We start from the raw sequence: 26064 nt of genomic DNA on the forward strand, positions 1-26064 counted from the left end.
GCCAGCATCAGAACTTTAAAGTCTATCCTCTGACGGACAGGCAGCCAGTGTAAGGACCTCAGAGCTGGACTGATGTGGTCCACTTTTTTGGTCTTAGTGAGGACTCGAGCAGCAGAGTTCTGAATGAGCTGTAGTTGTCTGACTGATTTTTTAGGTAGACCTGTAAAGATGCTGTTACAGAAGGTACAGCCAGTCACTGTAATATGAATGTAAATGAGGTTTTTTTTCTGTGAATGGTAAGTATGTAAATTTTCTGTTTTTTCTTCTTTGAAATGACATTTAGGTACATTTAGGTACATTGTCTTGTCACAAACAATAGATATTTGAAAATAACTGTGCGAGTCTAATGTGAGAGCAGCTCCATTTTTCCTCTCTGCTCACATTAGCTCACCTTGGTTCTCACATATGAACTCCATCTACTGTACTACGAGCCTCACTTTTTGGTCTCTGTGGGGAATTCAAAGCGAAGACGGTGAAAATCAAGTGAAACGCTTTAATTCAAAATGCCTTAAAAAAAAGTTTTTGCCAAGTAAAATAAAAATGCTTAAAGAAAATCTTTTCCTGTTGAATTTTCTTGTCATGAACATATCTGACATGAAAGCAGGACTGAAGTCAGTTATCTTTATAAAGTTATTTCACATTCAGCTGTAACAAACTCCTTTCTAATAGCGAGTTTTCAGATAGTCAGAAATCCAAACACATGAAGTATCTGATTCAATTCAATCTTATTTATACACTGCCAAATTACAACAACAATCACCTCAAGGCGCTTTATACTGTAAAGTAGACCCCACACTAATACAACGGGGAAAACCCCAACAATCATATGATGCCATATGAGCAAGCGCTTTGGTGACAGTGGGAAGGAAAAACTCCCCTTTAACAGCAGAACCAGGCTCGGGGAGGGGCGGCCAGGGGTGGTTGGGGTGATGGAAGGAAGACGGGATAAAGACATGCTGTGGAAGAGAACCGCAGATTAATAATAAGTAGTGATTCAATGGAGGTGTATAAACACATGGTGAGTAAGAAAGGTGTCTGAAAAAGAAATACTCAATGCATTATGGGAATCCCACAGGAGCCTACACCTAATGGAGGATAACTAAGAGAGAATTCAGGGTCACCCGATCCAACCCTACCTGTATGATTTAGCAAAAAGCAAAGTTTTAAACCTGTTACTGAACAATTAACGATTAATTCATTTGCAGGTTTTGCAGGTTTTACTACTAAACGTAGTAAAACCTGCAAAACTACCACTGCCACTGCTTTTATGTTAGAACATGCATTTATATGTACTGTGTTTGGAGATATCACAACATGAAGAACTTAGTATGTTTTAAAAAGTGTTCTATAAATAATGGTATTATAAATTATTGTTCAGCACAAGATCTGAAAACTCTTTGCTGACGATAAGAGCCCGACTGATTTAGCAGCCAGTATTAGTTATCTGCTGATCTATCCGTATGAGCATTTTTAATGGCTGATAAATATAAATTTTACCCTTTAAAGTCTGAACCATGAAGCAGTTGTTAGAAAACTCTCATTTTTGAAAATCGAGTTTCTAGCCATTAAATTTTTTTTTATTAAATATTATTTTGCATACATGAGTTTTGATTTGTATTATATTTTCTTCATTTGCATTTTTTATTTATTTATTACTTCCAGACCCATTCTGCCCGACTCTTCCAGCCCAGTCAGGCAGAATGTAAATGAGTAATTACATAAAACATAACAAACAACTATTTATGGCACTAAAAATTGGACTCTACTGGCAGAATCACTTCCTCTTAATAAAAGCTGTAAACTGAAGAGTTAAGAGGCTTCCAGCACAATTTGTCTGCATTTTTAAAAAATAACCAGCAAATGAAAACTGAAATCTTAGCTTGGCTATGATCATCATCAGAAATGTATGGCTTTGCAAAGTGTAAAAAGTCCAGTGAAATCACTAGTTACTCCAGATTTTCAATGAAATGTGTTTTGGGGCTCTTATTGTGGTGAGCCCAGCTTCACTACACAGGAGTAGAAATTGATAGAAAGCTTTTTTTTTTAACTTGCTTTTTAAAAATAAATTTAATTGGTTTTTTTTGTTTTTAAAATTCAGTTTCATTTTGGTTTGATTCCACGGTGGGTTTCCTTGCTTCAGTTTAGCTGTCATTGTTTGAAAGTCTTTAGTTTTTATTAGTTTGGGTGTTTTTAATTTGCATATGTCAGAGACAAGATTTAGGAAAATCAGTACAGGTAATACCTTAAAAACAGAAATCTTTGAAAGCAGTTGACTTTCAGTCTTGAAGGCATTCAGAGTCTCGATAATCATCAAAGTCTCATCAGTTGTAATATTGTAATAACCGATGCTAAAACTAAGATTTACAGTAATTGTTTACTTTTCAGCTAGTAATAATTTCTTGAAAGTTTTTATTATAGTTATAAAAAACTTTTTTTCTTGTTTGGGATCCAGAACAAGTTTCTTCTTCAGGGAAAATAAAGTATAAAGTAAATTAAAGTTATATAGTGGTGCTACTGGATTGGCCTACAGTGGGGCAAAAAAGTATTTAGTCAGCCACCGATTGTGCAAGTTCCCCCACTTAAAATGATGACAGAGGTCAGTAATTTGCACCAGAGGTACACTTCAACTGTGAGAGACAGAATGTGAAAAAAAAATCCATGAATTCACATGGTAGGATTTGTAAAGAATTTATTCGTAAATTAGGGTGGAAAATAAGTATTTGGTCACCTCAAACAAGGAAAATCTCTGGCTCTCACAGACCTGTAACATCTTCTGTAAGAAGCTTTTCTGTCCCCCACTCGTTACCTGTATGAATGGCACCTGCTTGAACTCATCATCTGTATAAAAGACACCTGTCCACAGCCTCAAACAGTCAGACTCCAAACTCCGCCATGGCCAAGACCAAAGAGCTTTCGAAGGACACCAGGAAAAGTATTGTAGACCTGCACCAGACTGGGAAGAGTGAATCTACAATAGGCAAGCAGCTTGGTGTGAAAAAATCAACTGTGGGAGCAATCATCAGAAAATGGAAGACATACAAGACCACTGATAATCTCCCTCGATCTGGGGCTCCACGCAAGATCTCATCCCGTGGGGTCAAAATGATCATGAGAACGGTGAGCAAAGATCCCAGAACCACACGGGGGGACCTGGTGAATGACCTGCAGAGAGCTGGGACCAAAGTAACAAAGGTCACCATCAGTAACACACTACAACGGCAGGGAATCAAATCCCGCAGTGCCAGACGTGTTCCGCTGCTGAAGCCAGTGCATGTCCAGGCCCGTCTGAAGTTTGCCAGAGAGCACATGGATGATACAGCAGAGGATTGGGTCTTCCAACATGACAATGATCCAAAACACACCGCCCGGGCAACAAAAGAGTGGCTCCGTAAGAAGCATTTGAAAGTCCTGGAGTGGCCTAGCCAGTCTCCAGACCTCAACCCCATAGAAAATCTGTGGCGGGAGTTGAAAGTCCGTGTTGCTCGGCGACAGCCCCAAAACATCACTGCTCTCAAGAAGATCTGCATGGAGGAATGGGCCAAAATACCAGCTACTGTGTGTGCAAACCTGGTAAAGACCTATAGTAAACGTTTGACCTCTGTTATTGCCAACAAAGGTTATGTTACAAAGTCTTGAGTTGTATTTTTGTTATTGACCAAATACTTATTTTCCACCCTGATTTACGAATAAATTCTTTACAAATCCTACCATGTGGATTCATGGAGATTTTTTTTTTTTTTTTTTTTTTCACATTCTGTCTCTCACAGTTGAAGTGTACCTCTGGTGCAAATTACTGACCTCTGTCATCATTTTAAGTGGGGGAACTTGCACAATCGGTGGCTGACTAAATACTTTTTTGCCCCACTGTACATGCCAGTTTAAGCTGTATTTGGCCCATGAACCAAAATGAGTTTGACACCCTGCGCTAGAGGCTAAGCCAGCCGACTTACCAACAAGTGCCAAAATCGGGAAATAGCACTTTAATGAAGTCCCAGAAACTTAATTTAGACCCTGATCCTTGTGATGGAAGCGCTTTGAGTATCACCAAATGGTTCCTGCAGGAAATGATTACTGATGCAAAAAGTTTCAGCTGCCAGTCTAACAAAATAAAAAGCAACAAATCCTGCATCCATTTCAGTCCAAGTATTATGTGGCCTGTTCAACGTGCCATATTGACAACCTTTGAAAAACAGTTATCTTTAGTAATAAGAGATATGGCTTGTTTGCACCAGAAGGTGGCATGGTAGAAGTTCATGTTTGCCTTATTTGTCCATCAACAGTTTGTTTTTTTGTTTACTGCACAAACTTAAATCTGTAAATAGAACAAATCAATTCCATCCACACCTCTCTTATCAAAATATATATGCTTAGCTGTAATTCAGCTATTACAGGGGCACCGGATATGTGAACAAAGCACTCCCTCTGACACAGAAAATAATTTTGTATTTAATGCCCACTGTTTTGCACATGTCTCAACTCTGTATATTTTTTATATATTTTATTTATTGTTTACTCTATTTAATTTGTAACATGTGTACACACACGTAGAAAAATATTTAGTATACACATCCAGAAATGCATATACTATTATATATTGTACATATATTTATTAGTTTCAGATGTAGCCATTCTTGTATTTTGCTTGTTTACATTATTGTATTTTGCACAACTCTGTTGCTTGTGAAGCTCGCACACAAGAATTTCACTCACATGTGCTGTACCAATGTACCTGCACATGTGATGTGACAATAAAAGTGATTTGATTTGATAATTAAAAAACAAAACAAAAAAAAGACTTCCATTCCAAAGGTTTATTTAATCAGACTTTTTAGAACAAACATAACAATTGACATAGAAAGAGAGGATCCTTTTCACTACTCTAAAGGCAAATGCACTGAAAATATCAATCTTTATGCAACCAAGAAAACTCAAAATAACAGTAATGAAGGTTGGATCTACACCATCTAAAGCCCTGATGACACCTCTGATTACAGAGTAAAAATGTAAGCACACAAGTAAAAGTATTTACTGCAGATCAGTCGAATGTTAACCGGAAGGTTTTCTCCTGCTCCTTTCGTTGGGTGTCGCAAAGTTTGGACACTTCCTCGACCTTTCTCTGCAGCAGAACAGAGTTCTGATCGATCCACTGAAGTGAATCCATGTGGGCGTTGAGGATCTTACAGATCTGCTGCAGCTGATGATGAAAAAAAGGAAATTAGACATGAATTACGTGAGTAAATCTTTGTTAATCTTATCGATTATCAAAAACCGGAGGCGTCATCTTACCGGATCACTGGTGTCAGCCGGGCCGCTGGACGTGTTCAGGTGCTCGATGATCTCCTTCAGGTCCTGCGACATCCTCTTCAGCTGTGCGTCCACGTTCTCAGCGAGCTTGTATGTTCTTTCACGCTCCTCGTCGGCGTTCTGCATGTAGATGGTTCCACTTTGCTCTTTTACCGACTCCTCGAGGGGGCAGAGCAAATCTTCCAGCTCCTTCTGTTGGGACAGGATGAAATCCAGCTCCTGGTTCAGCCTCCTCTGATCCAGCTTCACTTTCTCCATCTCCTTGTGGAGGGATGTGATCTTCTCTCCGTTCTCCACCAGCATGCGGTCCCAGGCATTCACCTGAGTTGCCTGCTGTAAGAAATGTCTCTCCTGGTCCTCCAGCTCAAGACTCCACTTGTTAATGAGCCCCTCTAGCTGGGCATAGGTCATCACTGGAGGAGCTGTGCTGGTGGTGCTGGCAGTGGTTGTGGCTGAAGCAGCTGTCGTGGTGCTTGTGATCGATGAAGTTTTGGCTCCCAGCAAGAAGCCTGTAATAGTACCTGTCGTGGAGGCTGCAGCTGTAGCGGTAGAGGGGGGGGCAGATGTGGTGGCTGCTGGAACCAGAGGTTTGATCATAAAAGTCAAACCTCCACCAGTAGCCGTGGTTGTTGCTGTGGATGTGCTTGCTGCTGAAGCTGAAACGGCATTGAAAGCGAAGCCTGGACCTGCAGCTGTGGCAGCAGCTGTTGTGACAGGCTGAGCGAAGAGAGAAGGCCCGAAAGATGGTGGGGCCTGGGTGGATGCAGGAGGAGCTGGGGTTGATGACGGTTTAATCCCAAAGGTAAACCCTCCACCCTGTCCTGTTGCGGCAGCGGCAGCAGCAGCGGCGGTGGAGGTTGGCTGGGCAAGGCTGGAGGGAGCACTGGTGCCGAAGCTGAAGCCTCCACCTGTGGTGCTGGTGTTGGTTGTGGTGGTGGAGGCTGCCGCTGATGTCACCTGGACCTTGGTAGCTCCGAAGCTGAACCCTCCAAATGAGAGGCCACTTGGTGCTGTGGAGGCTGCTGGTGCGGCTGTTGCTACAGGCTGGGTTTGAGCCTGAGATGCAGCTCCAAAGGTGAAGCCCCCTCCTGCAGGTGCAGTAGCGGTGGTCTGCGCAGACAAAACTCCACCCAGAGTGAACCCCGACCCTGCTGCTTGAGTCGCCGTGGAGCCCAAAGTCAACCCTGAAGCTGCTGTTGTGGTTGGAGGAGCTGCATTCATTCCAAAGGTTGTGGTGGGTGCCCCAAAAGAGAAACCCCCGCCGGCTGCTGTGGACTTTGCTGGGGTGCCAAAGCTGAAACCACCGGTGGGGTTGGTAGTGCTCTGGGTCTGGATGGATGAGCCGAAAGTGAAGCCCCCTCCGGTGGCTGCAGGAGTGGACGTTGTCAGTCCAAAGCCGGTGGTAGGGGCCGGGGCCGAGGCTGTGGTTTTCTGCGTTCCGAAAGTAAAGCCCGAAGAGGGCTGCCCAAAGGTGAAAGCGCCGCTCATTTTCTCCTTAAAGATAAAAAAAATAACATTATTAAAATCGACGAACGCACAAAATGGTTACTTCCTCGCTGAATCGTTTAGCTTTTGGCGGGTCACAAACACACAGACCAGGGGGAACTTACCGAAGAATCGGCTTCTCTTTTACGACGGCTTTCTAGACGTTGGCGTCTAATAAAGTTGACTACACCCTTCTTAATGTCACTTTAGTCGTAACAACGATAGAAAACTGGCAACATATCCTTCTTAAAAACGTGGCCAGCTGCCTCGACACTTTTTCAAGTAGGCAGTTCAGTAGTCAACTAAAGGAAATGACGGCAGTTGGCCTGAAAAACAAGCTGTTTATTTGCCCTGTATTTTGTCTAGCGGAGTACAACCCGCCTTTCTTAGTAATATTGGCAGGTCTAACGACCAATAAGAATTATAATTTCAGATAACTCAAACTTTGATTGGTTTGGCTTGTCACCTAGCAGACATACGTCGGAGATTAGGACGCTCACGTTATCAAAGACCAAATTAACAACAAGAGGGTTTACGTTTGTACGCAGTTCGAGCTGCTTCCCACCAAAATCGAAAGTTACATAAAATGAACATTATTCTATAAAGTTAAGATACAAATAATTCTAAGTAACAAGAAGGCGCGTTATTAGAACGGTTTTCTAGAGCAAAACGAATATTGTTCTATTTTGTTGCACACGCCTATGTTAGTTTAACTCAAAAAATTGCTTCAAAACCACAAGAAGCCAGTTCACAAACTTCACGGGAACTTCTGAAAAACTCCTCGATTGTTTTTCAACGTTAACAGTTTGGCTGTGTAACGTTTAGCTATAACGTTACACCAAATTTTGGTCAAAGTTTGCTTGAAGAGGTAGCTTATCTTGATGTCGCTGTGACGTCTTTGAATTTACTGGCCGCACACTCTCCTTTCCACGGCATCTGACCAAGAGAAGCTGAAGTAAAAGGCGATTTAGGAAAACAGTGCCGAAGCTCTGAGAATGGAGGCTGAAACTGCACCAAATTACGAAAAAACAAATCATTAATTACTTGTGTGTTGGCAGGCTGTTAAGGTTAGCTAACAAGCTTGTGTCAACACAGATTAGCAAACCAAGCTGCAGCCCTCGCTAGGCTCTGTTGCTGTGGATGCTAATTGCAATTAAACCTAAAAAAAGAGTACCGCTTGTTTATTTATTTATTAAGCAGCAGTCACAGCTGGAAGTGAAGCAATACAAAACGTGCCAGCATGAGGATTTTAAGGTTTCTGAGGAGCAGCGTGTCCATAGGGAAGGACATCGACTACTATTCCAAATTCTCACCATCCCCTCTATCAATGAAGCAGTTTCTGGATTTTGGTAAGAAGCTGCAAGACTAGTAGATATTTACTAACATAATGCTTTACTACATCGTTAACGATACTCTGCCCTAAAATAAGGAGAATCATCATACAACGTGTATGATTCATACACATCCAGGAAACTATATGGAAATAGAAAAAACAAACTAATGTAAAGTTAAACCGAGGATAACTGCCACACAAACGGTCCTAACACAGGCTTTTCCTTCTGTGATGTAAAGGTAGTTGATACCACAAGGATGTATTTCACAAGACGAATGATACTCTTAAAATCATCTAGCCTCCCCTTATTACACTTCCTCGTATTAAACAGGAAGGGATTTTAAAGTATCTCTTAACACATGACTAATGGGATATATGCCCTGTCTGTGTAAGTCAAGCTTGAAGACTTGAATGTAAGAGTGAATGTTAGGCCCTTGATTGATTGGTTGATTTTCTCTATTTCATACTGAAAATGGTCCAGTTTGCTGAAACTATGGAAGGTTTACAGTTATAAGAGGTTATGGAGCCTGAATGGTTTGGGGGTAGTTTTGCATCTGATATGTAATCCAGCCTTGATGCTAACTAGAAGTGGGTGACATGGAAAAACTTTTATCATGTTACATTTACAGGATTGTGCAAAAGTGTTGATTTATTTGAGTAATGCTTCTAAGGACCAGACTTTATTAGTGTTCATAGTAATCCTTGCATTTGTTTAAACTGGAAACTGGACAAGTAGGGCGCAAAAAAGAAGTGCCAGGCCTAAAAACTATCTGCAGCAGATGTCTTTGTAGGTTCTCAGTCATCCTGTTCATGGTAGTTTAAGGAGCTGGGAAAGAAAGTGACTGGACTTCTATAAGTGTCTTGAAGACGTTTCACCTCACATCGGAGAGGCTTCTTCAGTTCCAAAACCAAATGGCCGACGGTCCCAAGTATTCCAGTTTTCCAGTACATTTTTTGCCTTGTATATTTGTATTTATATGTATCTTTGCACATGTTCAGTAGCTTGCTCCACCTGTTTCCCATTTTTCAAGCAAAATTATTAAAAAATGTGCCTTTTGTTTCTCTCTCAGGTTCAGAAAATGCATGTGTGAAAACATCCTTCAACTTCCTCAGACAGGAGTTACCTGTGAGGCTGGCCAACATCATGAAGGAAATTAACTTGCTGCCAGACAACTTATTGAGGACGCCATCAGTCCGATTGGTCCAGAGCTGGTATGCAGGTTCTCCTTTTTTTCCACTTAATTTTAACGAATTAACAGTATTTAACTCTTGCCAGTCTGTGAAATACAAAAAGATAATTTTCCCCCCATGTAGGTACATGCAGAGTCTTCAGGAGATTCTCGAGTTCAAAGACAAAAATGCAGACGACGAGAAAGTCACATATGAGTAGGTTTCCTCTTTTAACCACTGCAACAGCTCATCTATTCCTGCAGATTCTTTTCACGCATTGCCTTAACTTTTATGTCTTCAATTAGTTTCACAGATGCTGTGATAAATATCAGAAATCGCCACAATGATGTCATTCCCACCATGGCTCAGGGCGTTGTGGAGTACAAGGAGGCGTACGGCACAGATCCCATCGTCAGCCAGAATGTTCAGTATTTTCTGGATCGCTTCTACATGAGCAGGATTTCCATCAGGATGCTGCTCAACCAGCACAGTGAGCACATGTTGTATTTTTTGTAATGTGATTGCTGAGCTGTACTTGTTTGGAAATGAAAGCCCTTGGGTTCAGGAGCCAAACGTCTGTGCTGAGAAGATATCTGAGGTTTCAGGCTGTCTGTGTCGTTTTAAAACTCCTGCTACAGTAAACCAGGAATCAACAGACCCCACCCAGTGTCATTTTCTGGCAGTTGCACGAAAACTAAATGACTTGTGTTTTATTTACAGACAGCAAAGACCAAAACAAGCTCACTTGCGTAAAGCTACGCTATAAAAACATTGTAGATAAATAAATAAAATATGGCTTATTTTGGACATCGCTAAATATTGTGAGTCATTCAGAAGGGGCTCAGAGTAGAGTTTCCACTTTTCCACATCTAAAGGAGCCAGTTCAAGTGGTTCAGGCATCTGACCAGGATACCTAATCAATGCATGAGGTGTTTCAGGTATATCCTACCAGCAGAAGGCCCTGGAAGAGACCTAGCACACGCTGGAGAGTTTATGGCTCTCTTCTGGCTTAGGAGCACCTCAATGTCCCCCTGGATAAATTGGAGGAGGTGGATGGGTAGAGGGAGGTCTGGGCATATCTGCTTAGGGTGGACTCTGTGACCTGAACCCAGATAAACAATGAGTGGATGGAATTTCAACCAAAGTTTTTATTAGAATTTCCTGCATATGGCGACACTGGAAGAACTCGTTACGGCTCAGGTCCCCTCAGGATGGTACTGCTCATCAGTTTTGTTTTAGCTCTAATCAAAAGGTCTCACATGAAACCCTGAACTTACAGAGACAAATATCAGTAAGTATTAAGACTTCACAATGTTCATGTTGTGTGTTTTTTCTGTAGCTCTGCTCTTTGGAGGGAAGGTGAATCCTGCACACCCCAAACAGATTGGCAGTATTGATCCACACTGTCGGGTCAGCGAGGTTATCAGAGGTGAGACTTTCTTATATTTATAGAAACATGCCGGAGAAAAGTGTTAATCTATGCTGTTCTTCCAGTTTGCAAGCGCCATGTAACAAAAACAAACCACTTCCTTGTAGATGCCTACGAAAATGCAAGAAACCTTTGTGATCGGTATTACATGAACTCTCCTGAGCTGGTCCTGGAGGAATTCAATGGTAATTTATGTAGTTAGAAGAAACAACACAAACAGTTTCAATGATGCCGCTCTTTGAACTGGTTAATGAATGAATTGTAACGTAATCAAATGTTTTCCAATCATCTGTTTGTCCTGATAGCCAAAGAGAAGGGGAAACCTGTCACCATGGTCTATGTTCCATCTCATCTGTATCACATGGTGTTTGAACTTTATAAGGTGCTTTTTAAAAGCCTGTCTTCATATATGTCAGCATTTTATATTTCAAAATATCTCTTTTCCAATGTTAAACATTTGGATAAACACTTGTCACAGAACGCCATGAGGGCCACCATGGAGTTATACGGAGATGCCATGGAGTACCCTTCTATCCATACACAGGTTGCTCTGGGAACTGAAGATCTCACAGTCAAGGTAAATGTGCAGATAAACTCCTGTACAGTAAAGGTTAAAGCAGCAAACTTGGCATTGAAAACTCCTTCAGGTTTTTGTGTACGTTTCGGAGGAGCTTGTGTTTATTCATGCTGTTTGCTTTGTGAGGTGAGCGACCGTGGAGGTGGTGTGCCACTGCGTAAAATCGACAGGCTGTTCACCTACACGTACTCGACTGCTCCGAGACCCAGCATCGACGGATCTCGTGCTGCTCCTCTGGTGAATACTCCTAATTTATCATCACTAGTGACTGAATCAGTGTCAAAGAGAAATCAATCAGTGAGTGTTTGAAAATGGAAACAGCTGTACCAGCGTCTCCACAGCTGGGGTAGGTATCCAGCTATCCCGTATACGCCCTGAAGTTCTAGAGTTCCTTTTGCAGGGCTTTCACACGTCCCACCTATCAAAACAAAAAGCACTGCTGCAATTTTACCCTATGTTCCAGAGAAAATCCACAGCCAGTCACTTTGTTCCAGTGAATGCTGTCTTTGTCATGGAGCTGCTCTGTTGTTTCAGACTTTATCTGGATGAACTCTGCTTCATTTCTCTTTAGGCTGGTTATGGGTATGGCCTGCCCATCTCACGACTGTACGCTCGCTACTTTCAAGGAGACCTCAAGTTGTATTCTATGGAGGGTTACGGAATCGATGCTGTGATCTACATACGGGTAACCCAGTTTCACAGCAGCATTAGTGCCTCTTTTAGAGAGAAGAGCACATTCCTAAAGTATCTTTTTTTTTTTTTTCTTTCCCCTTCAATCACGTTTTAGGCACTATCCACAGAGTCCATCGAGAGGCTCCCGGTGTACAACAAGTCAGCCTGGAAACACTACAACACCATCCACGAGGCAGACGACTGGTGCGTCCCGAGCAAAGAGCCAAAGGACATGACGACATTTCGTAGCTTGTAGATCAAATGTAAATGAAAGTGCGCAAGAGACGTAACCGAATGTGTGAGCGTGTGGCAGTAATTACATCAAACCCTTCAGTTATTTACAAACAAAGCTTAAAGAATAATAGAACAAAGTTTTAGTGCCATATAATCCACATGGAACAATGGCTTTGTTATGATCAGTACTTTAAAGTGCAGCAGCTCTTGGTTTTCCCCATTCATCTTAAATGTTAACTGTTATCTACCAGGACCAGGTTTCAACAAATGCAAGCTGTATGTTTTTTATGTTTTATATTTATATTCGACATGAAAAACTTGCAGGTGCAGAGAAATCAACAATTTAAACATACATTCATGTTTTCTCTTTAAATGATGAACAAGATGGTACTGCACAGCTGTCAGCGCGCTCTGGTGGACAAAGCTTGCAAAGGTGTCATGTTTGTCTGATGAGCTAAAGATCACCTGATGCGTTTATCAGGACATGTATAATTTTTGTGATGCTTTAAGAATAAGACTTAAAAGCCATGTTGTATTGTTTGTATTAGCAGAGGTCTCAGCAAAACAAGTGGTCTGCAGGGTTCAATGCCATCGGGGTCGGAGGACAATGTATTAAAGCTCTGAACTCGCGTTTATGTGAGGTTGTCCTTGCAGGTATCAGCAAAAGTTTAGTTTGCTTTGCTGCTTTGAAGCTTTTCCTTTGTCTGGTTTAATTACGGTGAACTTTAGTTTCTCCTGTTACAGTTTATCTGTGCGTAGAGTTTCTCTCCCCTGTTTTTGTGGAGTCTGTTACTTTGAAAGAAAAGCACAGCTGATGTGAAATTAAAAGCTTTGCTTTTTGTTAAGCTGCTGTCTTCTAAGCACTTCTCGTGTTTCTTTTGTTTATTTATTAGGGCATTTCTAACAGGGTATTGGTTAAAGTAACGTGATGGAAAAAAGGTTTGATTTGCTGTCTGTAAATTGCACTTGTTTTACATGCTAGCTTGAGAATGTTGGGTATTTATTGGGAGGGTTGCAGCTGGTGTGGTTTATTGGGTCAGTGTTTGTGGTTTTCTGTTATGCTTTAAAAGAAGATACAACCTTGAACTCTTTTCCACATGATTCTTCTGTGTCCTATAAGGAAACTTAATACAGTATTTTAGTGCTGTGGTTGTATTATTTGGGCTCATTCAGCTAAACTGACAGAAGTCCTTGTTTTCCATGTTACACTATCTGCAGTTGTCTGAGTGGATCATGTTCAGTATAGTAGGTTATTTTCCAGATAATTACTTTTGTTAAAATAGCTTTGTGCATGCAGAGTCGAGGTGAGACAAACTTGTTTATTTGTGATCACTGATTTCTGTCAAGTATGTAATTAAAACTGTAACACCAGCAGTTTGACTGTTGAAGGCATCAGATATGAAATCATTGCCGTGGGGCAAAAGTTTCAATAAACTGTTACAAACACTGACTACTGCCTGTTTTTAGTTTTAGACCACACGTCTGCTGGATCGAGACTTATGTCACATGTTTAACTCATCCGGCAAATTGACTGATGTGCTGCCACGATGAGGCGTTTGTTATTGCTCTGACAGTATTAGTCAGAATGTAACTGGACTTGCACACAGTGATCTCATAACAAGTTTTCACACAAACTGAGTCCAAGAGAAAAATGGCTTTACTTTCTCAAGACTCACTCCTCTATTTTTAGTCGAATGAAATTAGTGCTGGATACGACTTTTGCAAGCTGCCTCAGCTACAGCAAACCAACGATGACAATAACATCACTTTCTTTACACTCACCTGTGAATTGTGTGCCAGATGAGCAACATCACTGACATCTGGTTAAAGCAGACTTTAATAGTCTGCAGCTGTATATAAAAGCTGTAGCAACATCTTAAGCAATCAGTCGAATATTCACCTCGTTACTTGGGTGGGTTTTGACTCAGGTCTGTGAAGCTAACCCTGAGACTGTTGTGCATACAAGCTTTGCTTTTTGAAAGAGCAGCAACATAAAAGCACACAGGCCACATAAAGTGAAAATTAGTTTATTGACGTTGCATACACCAAGAAACATTTCTCTGATTTTGCGGTTGCAGTCCAATGTCTCAATCGATACGCAACGTGGAGTCATGCTCGAGAGGAAAGGAAGCACTTCGGTTTCGCGGTGAACTCTTTACTGTTTAGACCTCAAATCCCGCATCGCACAAGTCATTGTCACAAGCTGTTTAATGGACCAGTGAGGTGCACGTGTAGCAGACCTGCACGCTGTTTGTATTTACATGGAGCATCACTAACGACACAGACTTGGGGACAGCAGAGCAGCATTCACCTTGTCCCAGCTTGATTTCTTTTTGCTTTTCCATTCAGCAAAAATGATGGCCTAGCTATTCTACTTAGTAGAAAATTTTTGATAATATAAAATGAACAATGATATTTAAGTAAAAATTAAAAAAAAAAAAGATATGCAGTTAATAGGCACATGTATAAAACTCATTTATACATTTAAAACCTTGTAGCCCCTTGAAGCTTAAAAGACAAATATAGTGCTTTTATCCAGCTGTACATTAACCGTTCAACACTGAAACGGGCATATCATTTTAGAAAAAATATAAAATGCTTTAACAAAAAAAGAAAAAAAATCAGTATACATTTGACTTCGATAGGTAAATGTGTGCATGATCTGCAGGAACTACATTATGTCTCAATACAGACTTTAATAATTATCACTTCTGACTTTTTAGTGGTAAAAAGGCTAGGATCTCTTTTTTGGAAAACGTTTTGACGTTTGCCATCTTTGAGTTAAAATTTGATTTTGATGATGCATTTTGGAGAAAACAAACAGTATAAACATAAATCACAGCACAGGGCTGCTCCTGGCACGGATATGTTCTGTGGCTGCCGGCATGGACAATGTCACGTTATTTTAAAAACAAACAAACAAAACATTTCTCTCCGGATTGTGATGTTGATGAACTTTATGCAATGCATAATCGCCGAAGTGACGCCTCAGCAGACGGAGTCACTGGACAGGGGCAGTTTTGCACTGCGTCGAACCTCCTTCTCTCGTTTCTCCCGCTGCTTCTCCAGCTTCTCTTGGGCCTTCCGCATGTCCTTCAGCTTTTTCTTGATGGTTGAGCGATCACTCTGACTCGTCACTCCAAGTGCCTGACAGAAAAGAAAATTTAAAATAAATCAATAAATCAAGCACAGACTTGGGGTAAATATAATTCCACCACATTTTCCATACCATTACTGAAACATTTCAATATTAGGACATTTCAAACCATTTATTTCATCACAATTTAATTATGTTAACTGTCAGAAAATATCACAAAAAAACCCCTGGGATCTTCAAACTGACATGTTTAGTAGAGAGACAGCGCTAACTGTGGATGTATGGAGAAATTGATGCCGTCCGTGTGTTGTCACTGCAAACCCCTCCTATGCTACTAGGGACTACTTTTTCACAGCAGTTTTTGAATTTACCACTGAGTAAATAACAATCATTACCTCAATGTAAGGACTATATGCCAGCAAATGTTTAAAGGAAGGTTTGCTGAAACCACCAGGATGCATGTGAGGGAATGTAAAGTGGGAAAGCTTGAGGAACAAAAACCTGACCACATCAAAGAGTGAGGACCCAGGAGGGAAACAAGTCCTGGAGTTTTATTTGTTTCTATGAGCTGCCATTGAATATAAAACACCAGGTGACGACCACAAGGCATTTATGCCACACACCCACCCCCATAAATGCTGTCCACGATGTTGGCCTCTTACACAGGTTATATCGTAGGCTCCACAAAGATTCACTGCAAAAGTCTAAATCAGCTCTAACGCTGCCCTTTTACAAAGAAACAACTTTTTTTAATATACTTTTAACATATTTTAGTTTCAAACTTGTGTTATAAGAAATGCAAATGTAGCAGTGAAATCAGACAAATATTTAGTCTTATAAACACCACAGTCTAACTAATACGCTTCGTGACATGACTTTAACCCCACACCCGTTAGAAATGTGAAACCTAAATCTGGCCACAAGGTGGCAGTCACAGGCTGACCTGACTGAAGATTTTTTTCTATAACAAACTTTGATCAATCTACAACACTGACTCATTTGTAAGTGCTGTATTTGAATTTTGTGTTTTACCTTTAATTTGTCGCTGTCCAAGTGTAAGAGCTGCTGGCCGTCCACTCCCTTAGCGGTGAATTCGGGTGTGTACTGGTCCATATTCATGCCCATCAACCAGTGACAGACCTGTTGATTGGTCCAATCAGACACTGGCCGGTTCTGCCACTGGTACTCTTTTCCTGTGGCTGCTGGTTCGTCATCCAAAGTCTGCAGAGGAAACATATTAACAAATATTAAAATCCTCATACTGTTGCTTCTTGCACCTTTTTTTTTTGGGCCACGTGTTTTTTTTTTTTTAAAGATTATGACTCGAAATGCTGGGAAAATACATTATACAGAATAAAGATGTATAGTTCATGTTCATCGACTAAATAATGCCATGGGCTTGTGTTGCCTTGTGTAATGCAAAGTATAGTGATGGGTGTTGAGCAACAAATCTAAAAATGTCAGCAAGCTAAAATTGCAACTTTGTGTAGGTGAGAAAATTTTGCCAGGAATTATGAGCTGGTCGAGACACCCGAGGAAAGCCAACAAACGGACATGTTCTACGAGTTGATTTGCATTTCCTAATCTAGCTCAGAGAGAAAAACAAAAGCGTGCAAAGACAGCAAAGTACCAACAACACTCTGATGCATGTCAATGTCTTTATGTTTTCCTGAGACACCTGAAAAGAATTGACGACATCAGAAAAAACAGACAGTGAAACATCACTCAACAGGCAGCGGAGCAGTCAACAAGGTTCTGTGCGCTGCCAAAGCTTGTAAAAAAACAAAAAACAACAAACGAAGCACTGGTTGCACAAGTTCAAACTATTAACATCAGCTAACAGAAAAAGCTAAGCCACAAGACTCACTGTAACACAAAACAAAAAGATTTAACAGGCACACATGCAGCTCTCTTATATTCCCTCTCCATTCATGACTTAATCTGTACTATGAAAGGAGGGCGAAGCTCAAAGAGCATGCTTGAGAATGTCCCCTTTCAGCAGCATCAAGGCGTCCCACACGGCTTTTGTGACTGTGCAACAAGGAGAGCACTCACCTCGCTGGAAGAGAAGATTAAAGTGTGTGAGCGCCCAGACAGATTGGGTTCAGCAACTAACCCAGAGATGTCTGAACTGGGACTGGCAGGGTTAGAATCATCTATGACTGAAAAACTCTGGAACAAGTGGAAACAAGGAACTTGTTTACTAGAGTAACACAGCACCACTCAGCAGTTCTTTACGAGAGGCAAACAAACAGCATTAAGTATGAGGGTTAAAAGCTAGGTTGTCTCGCTTAAGACTGAAATTAAGATTTAATCTTATTACTATGGCAGCAGTCCATGTCATTGATTATAGGCATTGATTGACTGTGATCTTCAACATGTGGAAGGATTAACTATGTAAGAAGTACTGAAGCTGCTAGACTAACACCAATCCACCACCAAAACTACATCGACAACTTCTGAACTACCACAGCTGACACTAGAACACAAACACACAATTATTCAGGTATGGGGTAATGTTTTAATTAATTTGATGCTTGGATCATTCTTAGATATAATGCAGACTCAACTCTGGGTTAAATTTAGAGAGAGGGAATTTTTATCCAGGCCTCCAGGTTGTTGCACCAACTAAGAGCAAGTTCATATGCAGTTAAATTTTAAGACTGTTAGTTACAAGGTAGCAGTGAGTGCTGGATTTTCACACAAATCTCTGAGTAGATTTCTGATTAGCCAGCGCAACAGTCCCTGGAAACTAGTTTTGGCGTCTCTGTTTCATTTAATAAAAGCCAGAAGGCTCTCTCAGCTATAACGAAGGAAAATTAGACAAAAGTTTCCTGAAACAGTACCACATACCCACTACAAAAAACAAAATAAAACTGTGCACTATACATGGGATGCAGCTGAGGTGAGAACTTAGGCATCCAGAGCTATGATTGTTAGTATTTCTCTACTGTGTCATCTAAAACCAAAGGTGAAACAAAAATGTGCATACTGTACCAAATCTAACGAGCGACTGAATAAAGAGGACCAGGAGAGATTTGTCTGTTTAAAGGGAAAAAATGCCATAAAGCACACAGCAATAAAACCAAAAGCAAATTTTTTCCCAGTAATCTCCTTTTGGTGCGATCATGATCTCATTAAAGAGCATTCTGGGAATAATCCAACCACACAGCCTTAAATGAAAATCAGACTTTTCACTGGGGGCAGCTGATGTGTCACTACTTCCAAAGTTACTGAAAAGGGAACCAAATCCCTCACTGATGTGTCTCTCTAATGGCAAACTCGTGGATCTACTTATTAGAGCCTTTGGAAAGCACAGTGTATCTGAAGAACAAGCCCACAACAGGAAGTCAGCCTAACACTGTTTTATATAATAATGATAAGACTACAGTCAAGCCATCAGTACTGAGAGCTGGTCACTCTCTTTAAAGTTCAAGTGAAATTCCATAAAACAGTGTTAATCTATTAAGGCTGTGCTCGATACAAATATTTTCTCTATATTCCACGTTTACTTCTTTACATACATTATCAGGAACTTCATACCTTATTCTTGCGATCTTGACTTTGCTCGCTGCCAGTTTCATTGGCAGCATATGCCAGGCTGTTGCTGGAGGAAGAGGGCTCTCTGTCTCGGTCCCTGTCTTTGTCTCCAAACCAGGAGAAAGGCATACAGGTGGGGATGGAGGTCATTGATTCTGCAGGGGACAGGTTCCCTCCAGATTCCTCTAGTAACTCTGCTGAGCCCCTGGTCATAAAAGAAAAGTTTAAATGTAATTAGAGAGACACAAACTTACGTGTTTATGCTGAAAATGCGCCACATTCTATAAAATTAATAATTGTTAATAAACACCAGCTATTTGAGTAATGAGCAAGCAAACCTTTGGAAGATTTGGAATCAACAATGAAGAAAACCAAACAGGATTTCTATAAATACTGCAAAATTAAAATCTTGTTCACCTTCCAATGTGGCAAAAGCAACGTCCCCATAAACAAATCAGACTTTTTCAAATATATTCATTTTTTTTTTATAAACTAGATTCAACTGTGAGTAGCCATAAAATACCTGCTGTCCAAAGATGCCCTCATTGCATCTTTCTCATGTTTTCTTCCTTTTCCACCCGACTTCCTGAGACCCCTGTTTCGATCATTGGAAACATTCATTTAGTTAGTTTAAAAAGCCAAAAGCTTACACATACAATAGTGCTTGATTTGGATATTTACCCAAAGTCTGGAAATCTTCTTTTAGGCTTTCCTCCACTTGAAGGCTCATTAAACTCCTCTGTAATGAAGCAATAAATTTCAGTCTTGGGAGCAATGCAAGAAAAAGCCTTGCTATTCCACACATCTCAAAACAGACCTTGCATACCTTTGGAATCTTTGATCTTGCCTTTGGACTCCCTCTTCTTCGCATTTCGTGTGATACCAGAAGGAGACTGTGGTGATGAGCTGTGTTTTTGGGGCGACAAAGAGGAACTTTCAATGCTTTCAACACTCTCTCCCTGTGATGGGGACAGAGATGGGCTATTGGAATGCTCTCCTTTACTCCTGGAACCATCTCTAGTCTCGCCTGGATCATCTTTCTGTCCATTCCCAGGATAGAAGACCGGCACTGGGAGGGACAGACTCTCCTGGATGGACCTCCTCCTGCAGGGAGATTGTAGCTCCTCCTGCTCGTCCTCGCCGTCACTTTCCTGTTGGGACCAAAACCATAATTTACAAGGACAATGCAAGGAAGAGGGGATAAAAGCTATTTATATAATAGCTTTATATAAGCTCTGCCTCCAAGTAATGTTTGGCTGTTGTCTGTCTCAGTATAATGGCGCACTATTATATAGTTTATTAAAAAAAGAGAAAAAGAACAACATTCCCTAGCCTGTCAGTATGTTTAAACATCTTCTGGACAGAAGTGGTCTCACATGGCTTACAGTTCAATCACATGCCGATATTATGCTCTTTGACAGGATCACAAGCTTTTTCTTTCAGACCTGTGAGTATGACGAAGCCACAGCAAGACTCTCCTTCAGTTTGCTCCGAGACGGAGGCTGACGCCTGGACTTCTGAGCCAACAGGGCCTTTTCTCTGTGTGCACTGGTGTTCAGGCGCTCCGTTTCAGGAAGCAGCTCACTCCAGTCTTTTTCTATAGCAGAGAAAAAAACGAATGCACACCTTTTCAGCAATTTACAAGAGTTCAGAGTTTATTTGTACTTATGAATGATTTACAGATCTCAAAATAAAAGTGTGACATGTACACTTCAGTTTTGGTACCTAGATTTGAGTCAACAGACTGTGTGTGTGTGACCGAGTGCTGGCTGCTCAGTCTATCCTCTGCAGCAGATTCCTGAACAATCTGACTCTCCAAAGCTGACTGAGCTCCTCTGGACTCCAGGACAGCTATCTGTGGACAAAGCATCACACTCTGGTTCATTTCAGTATCTTACAAGTCTGGTTATATATAAGCATTTATTTTTTGAGCTGCAGTCTTACTCTGTTCTGCAAGCTCTCCAGCTGCTCCTTGTACCACTTGTCTTTTTCATCTAGACTTTTTTTCAGTTCCTCCTCTCTCTTCACAAAGTCAATCTCTCTGGGGAGGAAACAAGGAAATGTGGCTCCCATCAGGATTTAAGCTTATAAACATGTTCAGTTTTATGTGATTATCACTAAACCATGCAATTCCACAGAGATATTTTCTGCGGAGGATCACAAAATAAGAGGCTAAGTTTAGACCCAACTGTTTTTTCTGTTGTTTTTTAATGCATAGACACAAATACATATACTCTTAATTTACACATATACTCTTTTCCAAGATCTTCCCACCATCCCTGAGTTACATGGTTGATCTCAAGCGACGTCAGTGATGTAAATCCATGCAAATAATAAATAAGCACTCTCCCACACAACACAGAGACATTATTTGCTGTCACACACTCTCAGACGACTCTCTTAGACCAAAACAGTTTTCCAAAAAATATTTTAAGATGCACCGCAAACGACTGCCTTCTGGGTGTTTTGATAATGCACTCTGTATAAAACGAAGATAGTGAAATACCTCCGTTATAACGTAACAGTATGGCTGTTAATAAATGTCCATTTGGTTGTAAAGTACTGTGTTGTTACTGGAAATCCCCCTGGCTCCCTCTAGTACTTGCTTCCAGTTACAGTGTTAAGCTCTGTTCATATTTGGTGCTAACAGGCATTGTGGGTGATCAAATCACAATTGGGGAGCTCAATGTATGCAATTTCAAATGTTCAGTTCACAACTGGTATTATCTGTATATCCTGTAATAACAATTCTATAGTTTGAAACAACAGAAAGGCATCCTTCTCACATTTGCTCATGAACTGCTTCAATCAGATTTGACCAACTTAAACCAACTTTTATAAACATCTGAATTCAACAGCGATGGTTTTTTTAAACAGTGTTTTGTAATTTATGACAAACTTACTTTTGCTGGTAATCCTTAAGCAGTTTCTTGGCTTTGTTGTACTTCTTGTCCAGGGTCTCATACTGGGTCTGAGTCTCAGCTAATTGTTCATTCACAGTCTTACACAGAGCCTGGGCTTCCAGCCAGTAATTCTCCAGCTTAAGGATCTTGTCATTATTCTCCTCAATCTTAAGCTCCAGTTCAGACTCCCTGGCTTCCCACACCGATTTATCCTCCTCTGCTGCCATTAGCTGTGCAGAGAGATGGTGAATGTTAGGCTACGTTCACACTGCAGGTCTTGATGCTCAATTCCGATTTTTTGATCAAATCCGATTTTTTTGTCTGCTCGTTCACACTACAAATAAAATGCGACAGCAAACGCGGCCCACATGCGCAAAAGAAGACGTCACACACAACGCACTCTGTTTAGACCCAGAGCAAACAATATTGTTTGACTGATGGCCGTTAATATAAAGACTTCGGACTTTACGTTTCCCAATTTTTGCTTTAAGTTATTTACATAATAATGTAGATAACCTAATAATTATCCTTATTGCTGTTTTAGAGGAGCGGTGCTTCAAAGGATAGTTGCAGATTTCTGTCAGAATCTGCAGATTATACAGTACAAATAAAATGTTCACGTTTCTCCAACGTTGTCTTCCCAACAGTTTCACTGACATCTACACGGGATGGCCAGGAAGCGTTCGTGATGTCTTCTCCGGCGCTGATAATTGTCTTGTGTCAGTGATGTAAAAGACGGATTTAATGCGACTTGACCATTCACACAGCAGTCGCTTTCTAAAACATCGGATATATATCGGATTCAGGACCACATACGAAAGTGACCCAGATCGGATTTGAAAATATCGGATTTGTGCCGTTCACACTGTCATAGCATGATCGGATATGGGTCGCATAGGGTCAAAAAAAAAAAAAAAAAAAAAAAAATCGGATTTAATGCGCTTTCGCCTGCAGTGTGAACGTAGCCTTAGTTGGGGTTGGTAAAATAACTTAATAGATGAGCAGTGTTATTTTATTTGTTAAATACTGACTAAAAAGACACACGTCACAAATTCTGAATGTGTTTTTTTTTTCTCCACAAGTCAAACTTTGGGGTATGTAAGGTTTACTAACTCAGACTTCTGAGATGATAACTTAAAAATCTGGCCAAAAATAAATACATAAATAAATAAATAAATATTATTGCAGACATGGGTGAGCAATAAAAGAAACTCAACTTTTTCTATTTTGGTTTCTTTTTTTTTTTAAATAAAAATAGCATGGTACATATTATTTAAACTTAAGTTTTTATTACTACTGTATTATGTTATATGTTACATCAAGAGCTTCACCATACCTTTTCTTTTAACTGGTTTATTTCAGCTGTGGCAATGTTGTGTTTGAGCTGGAGCTGGGGGAAAAAGAAAATTGAATATTTTGTTACCTACATTATGTTCATTAAACACTTGAGTATTAACTTTAAATAACCAAATGTCGATAGTAATGCCTCTTTAAACTTGAAGGCCATCTGAGAGCTGTTCATGTTGGTCGGCATAAACAGGGACTCCGAATCAGGGAGTTCAAACACCTCTACATTTCGCCCAGGAGAGAAATTGGATCCCAGAATCCTTTCATCCATTCCATCGTCGTCTTCATACCGGTCCTCCTAAAATGTGATATCACACATGACATTTGATATTGCCAATAGCAACACACCCTCTGTGCACAGGACAAAGGTTAGCATGTGTCAACATTGATCCCAATGTCTGGAAGAAACACTGTAATTATTTTATCATATTCAAACACCTGTAGGTTGACTACACCTATCTGCAGTAACAAATGTAAATACTATGATGACAATTTTAGTTCATACCTTGGCTTTTCTTTCAAAGAAATTAATTTAAACAAAAGAAAAAGAATATCTCAAGGAAAGAAAATGTCACTTGCATTTATTTATTTTTGAGCCAAGCCTAATGACGTGATCAGTTAATGATCACAAACAAAGAGGTGAATTCACCATTCAAGCATGCTTAAACTGCCATTAACAGCTCCACATGGGAAATCACTGGAAGCGGATGTGACATTCTGGACAGCTGTACTGCTCAGTTTTAGAACTGTTACAGCGTGAGCAACTGCTATGAATTAAATGAATAATTAAATGAATACTGGAATTTTGTGCTCCTTTTTCTCAGAATCAACCCTTAAAACATGGAGCTTTAAAAAAAAAAGAAAAAAAGGGGGGGTGGGGTTGCTATGCTTGATAAGAGTACAGTGTTTAAAATTAAGTGAATGAATTTAATCCATCTTAGAATGAGTCAAAAAAAAAAAATTAAGAACAATGTGGATCACTTTAAAAAAGTGCCTGAAAACCTCCTGTTTGCACTGCATATCCTCTCGCTCTCTCTGCTGCAAAAGCTCAGGCCTGTGGCAGCTTGAACTTCAGAAAGCAAACATTTCACAACTCCAGCAGACAGACGGTAGTTAAATGAACACTTTCCAACACAGCCGAATGGTGACACATGGTTTACTCACAGCCAGCTGCTCATTTGCTGGTTGAGCTGAGTGGGATAGGTCAGGGCGTGGCAAAAGGAGATAGTGCTATTATCGTGGCATGTGAGCTTTATAATAATTACCAGTTTTCAAGCAGCAGACGCTTAATTTTCTTTGGACGGTCTGATGTACAACATGGTTTTACAATTTCTGTTCACAGTACTTTAATGATGTCATGTCATCACTATGGGAATTTTCACATCTCTATCTTTCATCCCACGTGACAACAATATAGCATAAGGATGACCAATGATTAATCCCTTAAAGATATGAGAGGGGTGAAGGAGCAGCTGACTCACCTCTTCTGTTGAATGTTCATACGGGTCATCCAGGTCTTCCTGCTGCTGCTGCTGGTTCTTCTCCTGTTCTAGTGTCTCACTTATGAGGCGGGCTACCTCGCTTTGTGTTCCTGGCTTCTCCCGACCAATCAGAAACCTGTTAATGTTAACCTTGTTAGTAAACTATTTATCATAATACTTTACATGCTGCTTTGAAATACCACACTGCAGAGCATCTGTTATGCCTACTAGGGGGAAATGCAAATTTTGGGTTGCATTTCAGGCCTCCCCGTGTCACGCAGGGGTGTTTGATTTTCCTATGATAAATCAGTAATATAATGCATACTTTGTGCAACCTTTCCTCAAAAGAGAAAACAAACACACCTCACCTCTGACCTCTTATGGGAAAAAACACAGACTCAACTACTAGCTTTATTTTAATATTTTAAGATAACAGCGATACATTCTTGTTACCAGTAAGGTATTTTAACTAAAGTTGTTTTTAATTAAAGTTTTGGAGTTTGAACTGACCTGACTGTGCCTTTGGTGTTCTTTAGCACTGTGGCAGCAAACAGTTGAGTGACTCCCACCAGACTGATACCATCCACCTCCACTATCTGGTCATTGACCTGAATGCTAAAGACAGAAAATGAGGTGATCACAAAATGGAGTATTTCAAAGTACTTCAAATGGGGAGTTATATTACACACCCCTTCTTTAGATGACAATAAAACACATCTAAATATCACAACAAACAGAAACCGAACGATTACTAAAGTGGAGAATTTCTTGAGTATATCCATTAGCTTCGTTGCAAAGTTATAAATAAACATGTTTTTTCAGGTGTGTCAGTAGCTGTGTGACATTACACTGTGGTGTAGTACACGGTGCATTTTATGCATTTTTTTTTTCTTCGAAGTCTAATCAGAAGAAGGTTGGAGCAGTGTGACTCACCGTCCATCTTTCTCAGCTGCTCCACTCTCAGTTATGGTTTTCACAAAAATCCCAAGCTTTTCCAGACCCTGGTCAGCTCCCACTCCCATTCCTATTATGCTGATACCAAGCCCATTGTCTCCTGGATAAAGAGAAAATAAGCACATTTTAAAGAATGGGTAGAAAGAACTGCATAACAGCAAACTTGAATTCCCACCTTTTAACTCTAGATAGCCTCCACATGTGAAAACATAAACGACTGGGTGAGCTCATCTGTAGCCTGTGCTATCGTCAACCTGTGAAACTGCTGGTGTTGAATACAATCTCTAGGAGTGTCGTTGACTTTTGGGGGGGTTTGGCAGCTTCATGCCATGTGTATACTTGGAAGATGAAGATGTAAAGCTTTGGCACGTAGAGTTAAATTTAATAATATTTTAATACATTAATGATTGGCAAGCTATCACCTCTCTTTATATTTTCAATGTCAGCACATCCTTGCAAAATTGTTTTTAGGTCTATGCACACCATACGCCATCATTTGATTAAAGAAACTGCTGACTGTCATAAATACTATTAATGC

The 26064-nt window shown here is 40.4% G+C and overlaps 3 protein-coding genes across 6 annotated transcripts in view; 1 reads left to right on the top strand and 2 right to left on the bottom strand.

Moving 5' to 3' along the window:
• Positions 1-4796: 4796 nt before the first annotated feature.
• nup62l (nucleoporin 62 like) lies at positions 4797-7097 on the bottom strand. The gene is made up of 3 exons (XM_082508464.1): positions 6915-7097; positions 5287-6798; positions 4797-5194 (listed from the first exon to the last, which is right to left on the bottom strand). The coding sequence occupies exons 2-3, from the start codon at positions 6790-6792 to the stop codon at positions 5036-5038; spliced, it is 1665 nt and encodes a 554-aa protein (XP_082364590.1). The 5' UTR covers positions 6793-6798; positions 6915-7097; the 3' UTR covers positions 4797-5035.
• A 436-nt stretch (positions 7098-7533) lies between these two features.
• pdk1 (pyruvate dehydrogenase kinase, isozyme 1) lies at positions 7534-13654 on the top strand. The gene is made up of 11 exons (XM_082508465.1): positions 7534-8138; positions 9193-9334; positions 9437-9508; positions 9598-9782; positions 10632-10721; positions 10829-10906; positions 11027-11103; positions 11200-11298; positions 11425-11535; positions 11870-11983; positions 12086-13654. The coding sequence occupies exons 1-11, from the start codon at positions 8030-8032 to the stop codon at positions 12224-12226; spliced, it is 1218 nt and encodes a 405-aa protein (XP_082364591.1). The 5' UTR covers positions 7534-8029; the 3' UTR covers positions 12227-13654.
• Positions 13655-14215: 561 nt separating this feature from the next.
• ppp1r9ala (protein phosphatase 1 regulatory subunit 9A-like A) overlaps positions 14216-26064 on the bottom strand; it is a 28908-nt gene continuing 17059 nt past the window's right edge. Inside the window, exons 4-19 of one of the 4 annotated variants that reach the window (XM_082508874.1) lie at positions 25506-25626; positions 25083-25187; positions 24573-24708; positions 23312-23389; positions 23081-23134; positions 21745-21974; positions 20786-20882; positions 20567-20696; positions 20287-20438; positions 19668-19992; positions 19523-19580; positions 19365-19436; positions 18845-19046; positions 17357-17473; positions 16334-16522; positions 14216-15351 (exon numbers count right to left, since the gene is read on the bottom strand). In XM_082508874.1, coding sequence (XP_082365000.1) covers positions 15193-15351; positions 16334-16522; positions 17357-17473; positions 18845-19046; positions 19365-19436; positions 19523-19580; positions 19668-19992; positions 20287-20438; positions 20567-20696; positions 20786-20882; positions 21745-21974; positions 23081-23134; positions 23312-23389; positions 24573-24708; positions 25083-25187; positions 25506-25626 — 2225 coding nt within the window. In that variant the 3' untranslated portion in view covers positions 14216-15192. Of the gene's footprint in view, positions 15352-16333; positions 16523-17355; positions 18344-18844; positions 19047-19364; positions 19437-19522; positions 19581-19667; positions 19993-20286; positions 20439-20566; positions 20697-20785; positions 20883-21744; positions 21975-23080; positions 23135-23230; positions 23390-24572; positions 24709-25082; positions 25188-25505; positions 25627-26064 lie in introns of those variants that run through there. The other 3 variants (XM_082508873.1, XM_082508875.1, XM_082508876.1) reach the window with 3 other exon arrangements.

This window comes from Aulonocara stuartgranti (assembly GCF_965226115.1).
Source record: "Aulonocara stuartgranti genome assembly, chromosome: 16".
Lineage (NCBI taxonomy): Eukaryota > Metazoa > Chordata > Actinopteri > Cichliformes > Cichlidae > Aulonocara > Aulonocara stuartgranti.

Excerpts from the sequence above, each read along its gene's own strand:
- pdk1 (XM_082508465.1), top strand. The coding sequence starts at position 8,030 with ATGAGGATTTTAAGGTTTCTGAGGAGCAGCGTGTCCATAGGGAAGGAC. Across the intron at positions 8,139-9,192 it reads GAAGCAGTTTCTGGATTTTG|GTTCAGAAAATGCATGTGTG; the intron begins GTAAGAAGCTGC and ends TTTCTCTCTCAG. Across the intron at positions 11,536-11,869 it reads GATCTCGTGCTGCTCCTCTG|GCTGGTTATGGGTATGGCCT; the intron begins GTGAATACTCCT and ends ATTTCTCTTTAG.
- nup62l (XM_082508464.1), bottom strand. The coding sequence starts at position 6,792 with ATGAGCGGCGCTTTCACCTTTGGGCAGCCCTCTTCGGGCTTTACTTTC. Across the intron at positions 5,195-5,286 it reads CGGCTGACACCAGTGATCCG|CTGCAGCAGATCTGTAAGAT; the intron begins GTAAGATGACGC and ends TTTCATCATCAG.